General features: G+C 28.2%; 1 protein-coding gene across 2 annotated transcripts in view; it reads left to right on the top strand.

Annotated features, from left to right (window-relative positions):
- Positions 1 to 13,979, top strand: part of cnk (connector enhancer of ksr) — a 40,173-nt gene extending 26,194 nt beyond the window's left edge. Inside the window, exons 15-18 of one of the 2 annotated variants that reach the window (XM_014423525.2) lie at positions 1,470 to 1,554; positions 1,650 to 1,729; positions 10,431 to 10,501; positions 12,441 to 13,979. In XM_014423525.2, coding sequence (XP_014279011.1) covers positions 1,470 to 1,554; positions 1,650 to 1,729; positions 10,431 to 10,501; positions 12,441 to 12,602 — 398 coding nt within the window. In that variant the 3' untranslated portion in view covers positions 12,603 to 13,979. The remainder of the gene's footprint in view (positions 1 to 1,469; positions 1,555 to 1,649; positions 1,730 to 10,430; positions 10,502 to 12,440) is intronic. The other variant, XR_001343449.2, reaches the window with a different exon arrangement.
- Positions 13,980 to 15,000: the final 1,021 nt, after the last annotated feature.

Below are 15,000 nucleotides of genomic sequence, written 5' to 3'. Positions count from 1 at the left end.
CGGAATCTACGAGCAGTTTCTTGTCTTTTTAGTCTTGTATGAGGATTCCATGTCAGTCGTTTGTCGAGATGTAGTCCTGAGTAACGGATCTGTTCGACAGGAATAAGTGGGGTATTATTAAAGGATATTGTAGGGGAAGAACATAAAACTTAAGATTTTTTATTTGTTTGCCTACTTCTTATTCATAATTTATGAGGTAAATACCAAAGATGCGATGAAAATTATACTATTTTGGTTTAAATAGTTAAACATGCTTGTTGCGAAGATGAAAAAAGTTTCAGGACTAGTAAAAAAAAAAAAGTCTTCAATGTCGAATTAGTACTGTAGTAAATGTATGAGTTGGATTCTTAGACAAACTTTTATTTACATAAAAATAAAAATAAGATATTTCAAATAAATAAAAAATTTAAATACTATGGTTTTCTAACACTTATTGAGGGTGATATCGCAAGTTATTATTGGGAACAATCCCTGGTTTATCTGCGAATACAAACTAAATTAAATAAAGTGGTAGATTATTGATTGACTGTGTGTATAGATGAATGGAATATGGTCCGGGTGCGGTAAAAAAAACTCAAATAGTAGATAATTATACTATTTTATTGAGCCAACGTTTTACGTTTTTATAATTATCTACTATTTGAGTTTTTTTTTACCGCACCCGGACCATATTCCATTCATAAATTAAATAAAATCAGTCTTAGCAACCTTTACAATTATTCAGAATTGATTCCCTCTTGCACTGCATTTTATATCAGAGATAAAAACTAATACTTCACTTGTCCCTCGCTACACTATTTCACAAATATAGAACTCTTATAACCACCCCTGTATGTTTCTCCAACGTTGGGACTTTTCTGCTACCTATTCTGAGGAACCTTCGGTCACCTAACTAAGAATCCCTTTGCCTGCCCTTTAGGTCCTTTATCTCCCCACTCTCACTTTCACAGCCTTCTTGGCTCACTTAAACTATCATATATTGACTCATCCCCTACAGTACGGTTAACTGGAAAAATGATTGAAATTAATCAAAAACATTTGTATATGATTGTTGTTTTTTTGGTATAATCTTATTTATTTTATTGGCAAACCTTGTGAGCGAATAAAGTGTAAGAACTAATGACAAAACCTCAAAAAAAATACTTGAATGGCATTTTTTCACTGTGATGTTTTCTTAATTAATATTTATTCCATCAACTAATTACATTCATATAAATATAAGCAAATGGTCAGGGTTGCGGTATATTTAAATTTTTATGGTCAACTATATATATATAATTAGATTCATGTATTACTACTAACATCTGAAATATAATTAAAATGGTAAATTGGTAATTCTTGATTTTATCACTGTGTAAGTAATATAACTTTTAATTTTTTTTTTTAAATAGTTGTAATCGGATTATATTATATTATATTATGTTAAGTTATTGTCATATATTTTTATATATTTATTTAATTTTTTTTAGATTTGGAAGATCATACGAGAAGAGTAGACGAACTACCACCGAGCCCAGGGGACATCACACCTTCAGCCTCTCGACAGTACCACCCGTAATTACCATTATCTTAAGTCTTTGTTTTTTTTGTTTCGCTTTGGTGTGATGTATTATACCGTGTTGCTTTTGTTTTGTTTGTTTCTTGTTTAGGGATGGAAGCGATTGGGTCGATTCGTTGAGAAAAGCTCAAGCATTTAGAAAGAAAATTAAAATGAAGAAGCCTCATATAAGTAATTATTCTTTTGCTTAAATTTTCTTTTAATTTTTATTTTTATCACCCCAATTTTGCCTCTATCAATCAGAAGAGAGAATTACACTGATTTGATTCGAAAATTGTCAGTTAAATATTAATCCTCATTCAAAGTAAAAATAATGCTAGATGTTCGCAAGTTTTATTTATTTAAAAGATTTTACAAATAATGTGGTGTATCAAAAAAAATTTACTGTTTTATCAAATTCAAGATTTCAAAGGACTGTAAATATTTTCTCGTAATTTTAAGACATTACTTTTCTTAATTTACATTTACTTCTTCTTTCACTTTTCATCTATATAATGTACAACTTGATCGTGTTTAGAGAATTTAATGAGTCCATGATTTTAAAATGCCTCCATTCATTAAATTTATCCTGTGGACTGTAAGTAGGCAGTTGGAAAGTAATGATTTGAATTAAATGATAAAGTAAAGTAAAGCATATTAAACAATTGACGGAAATAATAGAAATAACATGTCCTAGACTTGAAAAAAAGAAGTCTAGGGCGTAAAGCAAAGCCTTTATAAATAATTAAATAGATATTGAGTTAAAGAAGAAAAATTAGTTTTATATAATCAAAAATTCTGATAACTTTCACTTACCTGCCCTACTCTGAGTTGAAATTAATCCTCGCTTATTTCAGAATAGACATTTCTATATTAGGGGTATTCATGATCTTTGGTTTAACATGTTAAAGCGTGTTAAATGGAAAAACTCATGTTAAATCGAAAAAAAAATGCCTTCTTTTACCGTGGTAAAACGAAATAACATTTAACATGGCTGAGAGTCTGTTACTTGGTCTGTTAAATGGAGAATGACGTCACACAATAGACCAGTTGAGATTGCCGCCATTTTTGTTGTGACAGCTCAGTTCTTTCGTGTGTTTGTGGTATTCATATCCCTGTTATTAAACCAGAATGGATAATTTTAATGATACATTTGAGAAAAAAACAATGTAATTTCATTCTACTATATGAAAATTTGTAAACACTCGCCAGATAAAAATCTCACTATATGAACCATGTAATTATTCTTAGGGGACATATGCCCAGAATAAAGTTATTTTTTCATTTCATTTCATAAGCTAAACTTTCACACAAATTCCACTTTTCACTCACTCTAGGCATGTTGTAATTAATTACTTAAATCAAAACTGAAGTAAACAATAACATGAGGGTCTGGAAGGAAGGTAATAAACATAAAGGCTTATACAACAAGTTGAGAAAATCCGCTAGGGGCTCTTACGCATTTAACGTTTAACATGGCTTCAAATAGGGCTGCTCACAATCTTATAGTTATAACATTTAACATGGTAAAACATTTAACATTTAACACAACATCATGAATACCCCTATTATTCACTGTGGCAATAATTTCCCATTCTAATTTTCTTTTCCATTTGGCAATACTCCCCCATAATAATTTTACTTTTCTTTTTCATACCATTCATTTGACAGATTGACTAACTCCAATTTGAACAGTTTTCAGGAAAGTACAGTGTAATGTCGGTAATCCAAACTAATAATTGTGTAAAAAAATTCAACAATATATATTTACGTAACTATTTTTATTGATGATTTTTTCTCGACTGTTGTAGGTATATATATTTATTCATTTATTATTAAAAGTACAGTGTGATCTTGGTAATCCGAACTGGCATAAAAAAAAAAAGTTCAGCAGACAATAACATTTTTGTTTTCAAACATGTTTAAAGGTCATTTTTAACTTTCCGTTCTATAGGCAAGTTATTGTAATTACTGTGAAAATTTATATATTTTTTATTTTTATTTAATTTATACCAGATCGGCCTGGTTGACCTTACATTGTTGATATAACCGTTACATTATTATTTTTTTTAACAGTTGATTATGGGGGTGGTATAGTCTCGTACGAAAGACATCCCTAACTATATTCAATGTTAAAATTAAAAGAAGAAAAAAAGATAAGAATAAATAGATAAGGATAATGATTCTTAATAAAAGAGAAAAGTAAAATTAATAACAAAATATAATGATATTTGTACACTTAACAAAACAAACAATTGCCCTCTAATGGTAAAAAGAAACAAGTTAATTTGAAAAAGGGACGAGAAAAAAAAATAATAAGTATAATAGAGGTAGTATGACTAATGAATTAATAAATATAGAATTTATAACAGAATGTCCTGCAGCAGCCTGGGCTTCAGTCTTCGGGTTGAGGTTGTAGGTCCTTTAACTGTCGGCAACTGGGAGTGGAACTTCATGAACCATTTTTTTTTTTATAATCCTCTATTGACTCCATATGTGGCTTCCGATGCAATTGGCTATTTCTTATGAACCAAGGAGCATTACCTGCGATTCTTAGGACTTTATTTTGAAAAGATTGTAAATTTTTCCTTTTCGTAAAGGATGCCGCTCCCCAGACTTCACAGCCATACATCAGCAGTGGCCTGAGAATTGTTTTAAATATAAGAACAGTAGTTTCTGGTTTTAGTTTGGAATTTCTGTTTAGGAAAAGATAAAGCATTGCTAACCTTACGTAGGTTTGAGTTAGTTTGATGTTGATATGGTGATTCCAGGTGAGACGGTGATCTAAGCGAAGTCCCAAGTATCTTACTGTTTCACTGGCAGGATTCCATTTCACATTTTTACCTTTGAGGATTAATTCCGGTGGTTATGGTAGGCGTTGAAGAGTAAAAACTTTTCAATTACATTTTTCAATATTCAAGCTAATCATCCATTTAGTGAAATATTGTTCTAGATCATTAAGGTGACTTTGCAAAGTGTTTCTAGCAATTATTATGTCATCATGTTGAGAGAACTGAACAGCTGTATCATCAGCGAACATAGCTATGGAGGTGTGTATGGACTGAATGATGTCGTGAAGGTAGAAGTTGAACAAAATGGGAGAAAGGACTGAACCTTGTGGAATACCAGCATGGATTTGTCTAAGGGTTGAATTTTTGTTATTAATTCTGACAGAAAATGTTCTACTGTTGAGGAATGAGCTCAGAATATTGTATAGGTATTTTGGAGTGCCTGCTTTCTTTAGTTTACATAGGCGACCTCTATGCCAGACCTTATTGAATGCTTGTTTGTGAGTCGTCAATCAATCCGTGAGATCATTTGTACAAGTTCAAAGTTGCATTGAGAAACAGATACATTTATCTGGCACTAACCCTTTTGGATCATTTGGCAGAATAATCCACTAACAAAAACCATCTATTATCACCGAGAGCAGAATAATTTGCATCCGAAATCTGTCCATTATCACCGAGAGCAGAATAATTCGCATCCAAAAACTGTCCATTATCTCTGAGAATAGTGACAGGCTGTCATCAATGATTAAAAAGTCTGTACGATGAACAAATAATAAGAAATTTTGTGTAAAATATTATTTTTCTTCTTTTCGTGGCTTTAATTTTGATAATAAAATTTAACCAAATTAGGTTACCATAGAGCCCCTGAATCTTACTGAAACAAATAGAAAATTATCTGATGTTTTTGATCTAGGAACCGGTGCAAACGAGCTTGAGCTATTTTAGAAACTTTAGTTTATTAGTTTTGTTTGGGTAAAAATAATTGGTGATGGTTTGTTTGGCCTGTCTTTGGTGTTTTAATTTATGTGTTAATTTTAGGTTTGAATATTTATACATTTTAAATATTGAAATTTTTTTTTTTTATGCTAATACCTTAACTACAAGGGCTTCTCTGGAAAAACACATTTTTTAAAAATATTTTCTTTTAATTGAAATAAGCTCTGTATAAAATATAATATTTTGCCAAATGAAGATTATAATACCTGTTTTTTAACTGTGATGATTATTGTCATCTGCCACGTATGCCACTATGTATCTATGTATATAATTTTATATCACCACATTTTCTATTAAACATTTAGACAACGTATAGTAATCCAAACAATAAAAAAAAATAAACAACTTTTTTTAAATAAAAAAATAACCTTTTTGAACTTATAAATCTTATTGGAATTCTGTAAAATAAAAGAATACAATGTAATCTCGGTAATCCAAATTAATTGCTACAGGGGGGTGTTTGGATTACTGAAAAGTTTGGATTAAAGAAAGTATTAAGAAAAATGGTGTAAAAAAAATTCACCAATATGAAGGTACATAACTATTTTTACTTATTCAATTTTATTCTCATTATTTTGGAAATATGACTTTAAAATTTTGAAAAATTAATCTTTTTTAAAGAAGTCATTTTTTTTTTTTTTTTTGTCAGGTCCTATGAGTACTATAACATCGTTGGTCACTAAATTAAATTAGTTTAACATAATCAAATGATTTATACAATAGATATTATGTATTTCTGATTCTAACAAAATTTATTATGAACACATTCATAGGAATTAGATTACCCGATATCGAAACTGAATAAAATTTTCACGGTGATTACAATAACTTGCCTATAAATTGGGAAGTTAAAAATGTCCTTTACCCTGTGAACTTTTATTTGAAAACAAAAATGTCATTACCTGCTGAATTTCTAATTTCTTTTTTTTATTGAACGCTAGTTTGGATTACTGGAGTGTTCGATGTACGGGAGTTTAGATTGCCAAGATTACCCTGTACATAAGTAAATAAATTTGATAATAAAAAAAAAAAAATTATGAAATATAAAAATCTTTAAAGGCTGATCCCAGAATGATTGTAAATGGTAGAAAGGGGAGCTCTACCCACCACTCTAAATACAAGCTAGAAAAGTTACCTCCCTTTCCATACGTGTTCCCAAACCACCATGGCTGGACAAAAATATGTAGCCAACCATGGTCAAGGTATCATGATAGGTTTCAGGAACCTGTAATCAGGAGAATAAAATAGGTTATCTTCGAGTAAATATGCCCATTTTTAAAGTAATTTTTGACCTTAATTCATTAGAAAGGAAGATGGGCAAGAAAATGATAAAAATATCAGGAAAACCATGTATTGGTAACATGGGTTACTAATAAATAGTTTTTCTGATATTCTTCTACCTTTCTTGACTGCCACCGAAACCATCTTCCTACAATTTATTCCAAAAAGGAATATGGTCCAGGTACGGTCAAAGAAAAAAATACAAATAGAAATAAAACTGTTTAATTTGAGTCTATGTTTCGTCCCACATTGCTGGGCTTTATCAGGGCTAAAAAAGATACACTTAAATGAGGTAACAAATTTAGCAAATTAATAAAAGTAAAATTTAACTAAAGTGTGGCGAATTACAATTATTTCTATAAAAATGAACAATGTATATTAAAGAAAATAAAAAGATGTACAGTGAAACGTAAAATTAAATAAAAATAACAAAAAGTTTTAGACAATTAATGAATATGGAAATAAAAAGAAATATTAAAATACAGTACTCATTAAAAGATGAAGAAAGGAAATAAGAGTAAAATCAAGAATAAAGGAAAATAATGAACAAGATAGGAGACCTACCTTATAGATTGCAAGCAAGAACACAAGATAAACAGAAGAGAGAAGTGGTGGGGGTTGGCGGTTAAATAATACATTACATTTGAAAATAATATTAATGTAAAGATAATATTAGCAAATTAAAGAAAATACCAAAAATAGTCAAACATTAGATGATAATATACCTAATAAGGGGGAGAAATTATTTATTAAAATTAATTTAGAAAATAAAATAATATTCAAAATCGAATAGAGGTACAAAGTTGTGTAAATTATATTAAATCCTAATTACAATTTATTTCTATTGAAAGAAGATAGTTGACTGTATGAAGTAGATTGTAGGAATTTAGTCCAGGTGGCGGTCAATAAAGGTATCAAAATAGTAAAAGAAAACTAATTATTGTTAACCGAAATATCACCCCACTTGTCAGGGCTGTTAGATTGAAGAAAAGTTGCCATCTTTATTTCAATCTGACATCTCTGACGAAGCCGTGCAAAGTGTGGAAAAATGTTGGTTAACAATAAATAGGTTTCTTTTACTATTTTGATACCTTTATTGATCACCACTCCGACTATCTTACTACAAAATACAATTTATTTCTGTTTTTACTAGTTTCAATTTCTACTTGACCACATTTATGAGTTGAAAATAATAATTTAATCTGAGGCAGAACTGTATCAAAATTGAGGTGTAGATAGTTGATCGTAGATTAATAATTGGAGAAGATGGTTGGGGGTGTGGTCAGCAAAAAGAACATAAATAAACAAAAAAGTATTTATTTATGCCAACGTTTCGACCTAAGTTTCAGGTCTTCATCAGGAAACTTGTAACAAAGGGGTCCTTGCTAAAACTAAACTCCAGTTATGGAATGGATAATAAAAAATAAAAAAATCCCCAAATAACAATCAAGGTAAAGATAATATAACAGAGGTTTTGAATACTACAAATGATAATAATGAATAAAATGAAGATGGTCTGAGTGCAGTCAAAGAAAAAACTCAAATAGTAATACAAATATTTATTGTGAGCCAACGTTTCGCCCCATGTTGCAGGATTTCATCGTGGCTAAAAAAGATACAAACAATAAAATAAGATGACAATGTAAGAAAAAAGATAATGTGAAATAAAATTGAACAAAGGAGTGGCTTATTCTGAACTGATAATTATAAAGGATTTAAGTCCAAAAAATATCATACTCCGACTTAGAAAAAAATTCTCTATCAATTATAATGGATTTAAGTTGTATATTATGATAATATCCTGGTTAAAACTGCATTGAATGGTTTTTATACAGAATTTTTTTTATTTTATTTTTCGTCTCCTGAAAAATCAAGAATTTGTCCTTGAATCCTTTATACTTATCAGTACAGAATTATGATTTAAAATATGTGAAAATTTATATAAGAATGAACAAAGTAAATTAAACAAAATAAAAGATGTACAGTGAAACGTCAAATTAAATAAGAATTGCAGAAAGGTATTAGACAATTAATGACAGAAATTATAACAAATATAAAAATACGGTACACACTAAATAATATTTTCTTAAATTTAATTTGTTCGTTTTTATATAAATTTTCAATTATTTTAAATCATAACCAACCAAATTCTCCTTCAATTATAATGGATTTAAGTTATATATTATGATAATATCCTGGTTAAAACTGCATTGAATGGTTTTCATACAGAATTTTTTTTTATTTTATTTTTCGTCTTCTGAAAAATCAAGAATACGTACTTATCAGTACAGAATTATGATTTAAAATATGTGAAAATTTATATAAGAATGAACAAAGTAAATTAAACAAAATTAAAGATATACAGTGAAATGTCAAATTAAATAAGAATTACAGAAAGGTATTAGACAATTAATGACAGAAATTATAACAAATAAAAAAAGAGAAGAAAGATACAAGAAGAAATATAAAAATACGATACACACTAAATAATATTTTCTTAAATTTAATTTGTTCATTTTTATATAAATTTTCCATTACTTTAAATCATAACCAACTACACACACCTTTTTATCTTTTTTCTAACTTTCTTAACTTATTATAGTGTTACTATCTTTTTTAGCCCTGATAGATAAAGCCCTGCAACCTGGGGTGATACTTTAGCTCACATTAAATAGTTTTATTACAATTTGAATTTTTTCTTTTATTATTACACACAGTCAATCAACAATCTTCCGATAATGATGGATCTATTGACATCAATTAAAATATTGCCGATACATCTATTAAAATTGATCCGATAAGTAAATTATATATAGTAATACAAGTATTTACAAGGGGCAGTTCACGCAATTCGACACTGTCTACAAAGAATTCCATAAAATTGAAAATCAGATAATGCAAGTATATTTCCATTGGGCCTCCTATGGGATTTTGAGAGACTTATTATTCTTTTCAATAAATTACTTTATTATGAGAAATCTTTGTTAAACAATTTTAACACAATATGTTTATAATTCTTCTGATTGTATAATGGCAAAATGGAGGTTTTTTTTTTTTTTTCTAAAGAAATATAAAATTATTCTGTATATAAATGATTGACCGTATTTTTCAAAATATGAAAGAGATGGTTAGAGGGTGCGGTCAAAAAGGAACAAAAAATTAGTAAACAACTATTTATTTACTGACATTTCGGCCTACTTTCTAGGGTTAAAAAGATACAAAACAACATATCAATTTAAATATTTTGACGGTATATATTGGTTATATTGTTTTATATCTTTGTTATATATAAAAAGATTGTCAGGGTTGCGGTCAAAAGAGAAACAAAAATAGTTTACAACTATTTATTTTCCGACGTTTCGCCCCACTTTGCAGGGCTTCATCAGGGCCCAACAAATATATACAACAATATTCTCAGTTTTCTTTTTTTTTTTTGTATCCTTATAGCCCTGCAAAGTGGGGCGAAATGTCGGAAAATAAATAGTTGTAAACTATTTTTGTTTCTCTTTTGACCGCAACCCTGACCATCTTATTATATATCAATTTTTACAGTCAACTATATATACATATATACTATATCTTTTTTAGCTCTGATGAAGCCCTACAAAGTGGGCCGAAATGTCAGCAAATAAATAGTTTAAACTATTTTTTGTTCCTTTTTGACTGCACTCCCTGACCATCTTCATATTTTAAAATTATTGTACTTAATTTTTGATTCATTATTTAATTTAAATATTATTGAGTCTTGTTTTCATATTAATGTAACTATAATAATTTAACTTTTTTGTGTTTTATTTATTCATTATTATTATTTTTTACTCTAGATCCTCCTAATTCTTATTTTAATAACCAATGCCGCCAATCAGAGCACCCGCAGCAGTTCAGATCACAAAGGGTAAGTACAATTTTTTTTTTTTACTTTAAATAAAGTAATATATTTGTTATGAACAACTTTATGATGGTTGTTAATTTTATTATTGAGATTAATTTTTACTTTTACTTATGTATGAAATAAATTGTAAATGTTTTATTAAAAATAATTATAAGGAATTTTAACAGTTTTTATTATTCTTAGATCTAAAATATAGATTTGATGATAAGGTTTAAATCGATAAATTAAATATTAACTAGATGTGAGAATTTCTAATCTCAAGATTGGTTCTCTAGATAATCAGAACACAATTACACTTAAATGAATTAATGGCTATTTTAACAAATCTGTTTAATCCTAGGTTGAGCTAACTAACCAATTTTATGATCATACCAATCATTCATGTTTTATTACAAAAATGTTACTGACAATAAACAAAGGATGGTCCAAACCAAGAGAGAGCTTTCTTCCTTGACCGTTGCCAACCCTTAAAAGTCGATGCAGACCAAAATGGTTTAACATTGATATTACCAGGTAGTGCAAGCTACCAATCAATAATACATCTCATGCTAGACCTTTTGTTGATGGCTTTCAATAGGGGTATTCATGATATTTGGTTTAACATGTTAAAGCGTGTTAAATGGAAAAACTCATGTTAAATCGAAAAAAAGTTGCCTTCTTTTACCGTGGTAAAACTAAATAACATTTAACATGGCTGAGAGTCTGTTACTTGGTCTGTTAAATGGAGAATGACGTCACACAATAGACCAGTTGAGATCGCCGCCATTTTTGTTGTTGCGACAGCTCAGTTCTTTCGTGTGTTTGTGGTATTCATATCCCTGTTATATAACCAGAATGGATAATTTTAATGATACATTTGAGGAAAAAAAACAGTAAAAAAAACAATGTAATTTCATTCTACTATCTGAAAATTTGTAAACGCTCACCAGATAAAAATCTCACCATATGAACCATGTAATTATTCTTAGGGGACATATGTCCCAGAATAAAGTTATTTTTTCATTTCATTTCATAAACTAAACTTTCACACAAATTTCACTTTTCACTCACTCTAGGCCTGTTGTAATTAATTACTTAAATCAAAACTGAAGTAAACAATAACATGAGGGTCTGGAAGGAAGGTTATAAACATAAAGGCTTATACAACAAGTTGCTGAGAAAATCCGCTAGGGGCTCTTATGCATTTAACGTTTAGACTTCAAATAGGGCTGCTCACAATCTTATAGTTATAACATTTAACATGGTAAAACATTTAACATGTAACTCAACATCATGAATACCCCTATTATTCTCTAGTAGATGATGTTGCTCTTTGATAATACAGTCTCAAACCTCGTTATTCATATGACTTTATTTGAAATCCTCTATAACTAGCCATATCATTCAATGGAAAATTAATTTCCATATAACCAATAGTGTTTAAACAAACCTCCAAATAACAACTTTCAAATATTCAGGAAAAAATAGTTTACCTTTTTTCATTGATTTTTTGCATCAATAACTTATACAGCAGAAACGACTCCTTATACTAGACACACATGGTTTGACATGACATATTTAACTTTAACATTAATGGATGAAGCTCTTAAGATTTGAACATATGAATCTGAAAAAATCGAGTTTAGTAATTTTTCATTTCTATTTTAGACTGGAGGCCTCAATTAAAACTTAGATTTATTTAATATTATAAAATTAGATTGGATTTACTATGTTCTGAGGGGCTGAGAGTGGACCACCTTAAATAGGAAGCAAAATTGTACAGACAACAAAAAATAAATGAAAAAAAAAATGGATTAACCCACTCTAGCTTCTCCAAACATCAAATGAAATATTATGCATGTTTCAAAATCCATAACATTGAAACAAAACATGATTTCACTATAGCAATGTACATTACTATTAAAGGTTATTCTATATATTATACCTTGTGCTTATTTCGTAGATTCATGAAGATCCGACAAACCACCAACAACAGATGGACTATCCCGGCTTGGAGTACCCTCCAGTCTTCGAACCCGGGACTTACACGTTGGACACTTCATCGCTGCTGGTCTCGGCGAGGCACCACCACCAGCGTCGTAATGTTGACTCTCACCACAACTGACGACACTGCAGCAACTGTCTTGCTGTAGACACCTTTCATTGTTTTTATTTTATTTATTTACTATTTTTTTTTTTTTTTTTTTTAAGGAAAGTTTAGAAATAGCGAAAGATACTATATTATTGAATCATAGCTGGTGCCTTGTACAAACTTAATACTCATATATACTATTATTATTTATATTTAAGTTTAAATTATGTAGGTTGAAAGAACCTATGATAAGAACAATAATTTTGATATAGTCTTGTACGCTGCCATAATTTTGCCATTAAAGTAACTTTTTATGGGTTTCTTTGTAATAATGGCTTATGATACTATTAGTTTATTATTTATTAGTAATTATTTTACTAATTTATTTTTTATCTCGCCTCGATGGTGAAATTATAATTTAAATCTCTTGTATAGACTTCTCGTATTAGTAGGTTCTTATTGTGAAAATTTTACAATAAGTTTTAAGGAAAAAATATATGATTGCTGTAGATTTTTCATTAGAAGAAATTTTTGTTCAAAGAAATAGAATTGAACTATTAAATAATAAAAAATTAATAATTGAGATATTTTTGGATGGTTTCGAAACTAAAGTCAGGTCGATCAATTGCCTATCAGTGTTTCATTTAATTCAACACCAACTCCTAAATCGTGTTAATAAATATAATCTTTCAAATTAATTAATTAATCTTTTAAAAAATATAGTAGTTGTATGTTTACACGCTTTTGTATTTTTATTGTAATTAATTGCTCAAAATATTTTAATATGAAACACTTTTTTTTTTCTTTTAAAATAAATTTTTAATATACATATCATATTTTAGAAGGTTTTCTTTTATCAAACATTTTATCGATTCGAAAAAAATTATATTATTACCGGATATTATTTTAGTATTATTATGAGGAATTCAATTAGTTGATAAAGTATAGTTTCTCATTTATTCCTCCTTTTTTTTTTTTTTTTATTAATAAGTTCACTCTGAGAGACTGACATTTAAACTTTGTTTATAACAAACGCTTTTCTGGGGTCCAAAAACTTAAATCTACACTGTTTTCCTAAGTTTAAGTAATTACCTTTTATGCTTAAGACAACATAAATTATTTTTGTTCTATCATGCACTTTGGAAGAACACGAAAAAATGTGTGAAACGTGAATTGTTTTCACTGATTCCATTTCGTTCTTATCTTATTCATTTTCTAGCTCTTTCCATTATCTATGAGCATTAATTAAGTGAAATAGAGATGGTAAAGTCTGTGACTTCCAAAGAATGGTTCATAATGTTAAAGAAGTGGCAAAATCTCTTTGGTTCCGATTGGATTTATAGAACCCTTAATTAAATAAATTACTATAAACCCGAAACTGAAAGTAACTACTTAAAATATAAATTATCAATAATTGGTTTATTAAACATTATTATTGATAATTTATATTTCTTAAAATATAAATTATCAATAATTGGTTTATTAAACATTATTATTGATAATTTATATTTCTTAAAATATAAATTATCAAAATTTTATTATAAATTTTTTTTTAGAAGAATTGTCTTTGCATTTCTATCTATCAAATTATAAAATATAAATTTTTGTATTTTAAGAAAATAGTAATTGAAATTGTAAAAAATTTTAAATAAAATAGTTTGATACCTTTATTGACAGCCAACTGGAGTATCTTCCTATAATCTACTTCATACAGTCAACTAACCTTCCAATTTAAATTTTTGTAATTTTTTCTCATAATTTTCTTTTTTAAATAAATTTTAATTATATAAAAAAATAATCAATTTTTAGCAATTTTAATTTTAAATAGAATAAAATAGAGTAGTTAAAGATCAAAAATTAAAATTGAAGTTTAAAAATTCTGTTAATTTGTTTCATTATTATATGATCTATATTTAAAAGAAAAAATTTAAATTTATAATGCCTAAAGAACAAAAACTTAGAATATAAATATAATGTTTACAACACATACATTTATGCTGTTTTTGGTTTTGTTAAAAACGTATTTTAATTTATTAGATATTTGTATTTAGAGGAGGCGGTGGTTGCTTGATACTTGGGAAGGCAGTGGTGTTGCTACAGGAGCATTATAGTAAAGTTTTACTGTTATGTCATGGATGGGTTTATTAATAAATTATTAAAAACTTATACTTTGTCAAAACTGGTTTATTTTTAAACTATTAAAAATCTGAAACAATAAAATTCTCCACGAGTTTCTGTTCAAATGATGATAAACATTAATATTTTTTAGTGTAGAATATCGAACATTTTACTTTTTGTTTGCTTCCAATTTTATATTTAATATTAAAAAAAATAATAAAGAAGCAATTCCTCCAACCTTGTGCCTTAGACATTTAGATCATTGAATAATTGCAATTTGACTGAAAGATAAAATCATTTTATACAATTATAA

The sequence above is a fragment of the Halyomorpha halys genome, unplaced genomic scaffold, assembly GCF_000696795.3.
Source record: "Halyomorpha halys isolate HHAL.00 unplaced genomic scaffold, Hhal_1.1 Scaffold426.1, whole genome shotgun sequence".
In the NCBI taxonomy this organism is placed as follows: Eukaryota; Metazoa; Arthropoda; class Insecta; order Hemiptera; family Pentatomidae; genus Halyomorpha; species Halyomorpha halys.
This window is presented reverse-complemented; position numbering and strand designations above follow the sequence as displayed.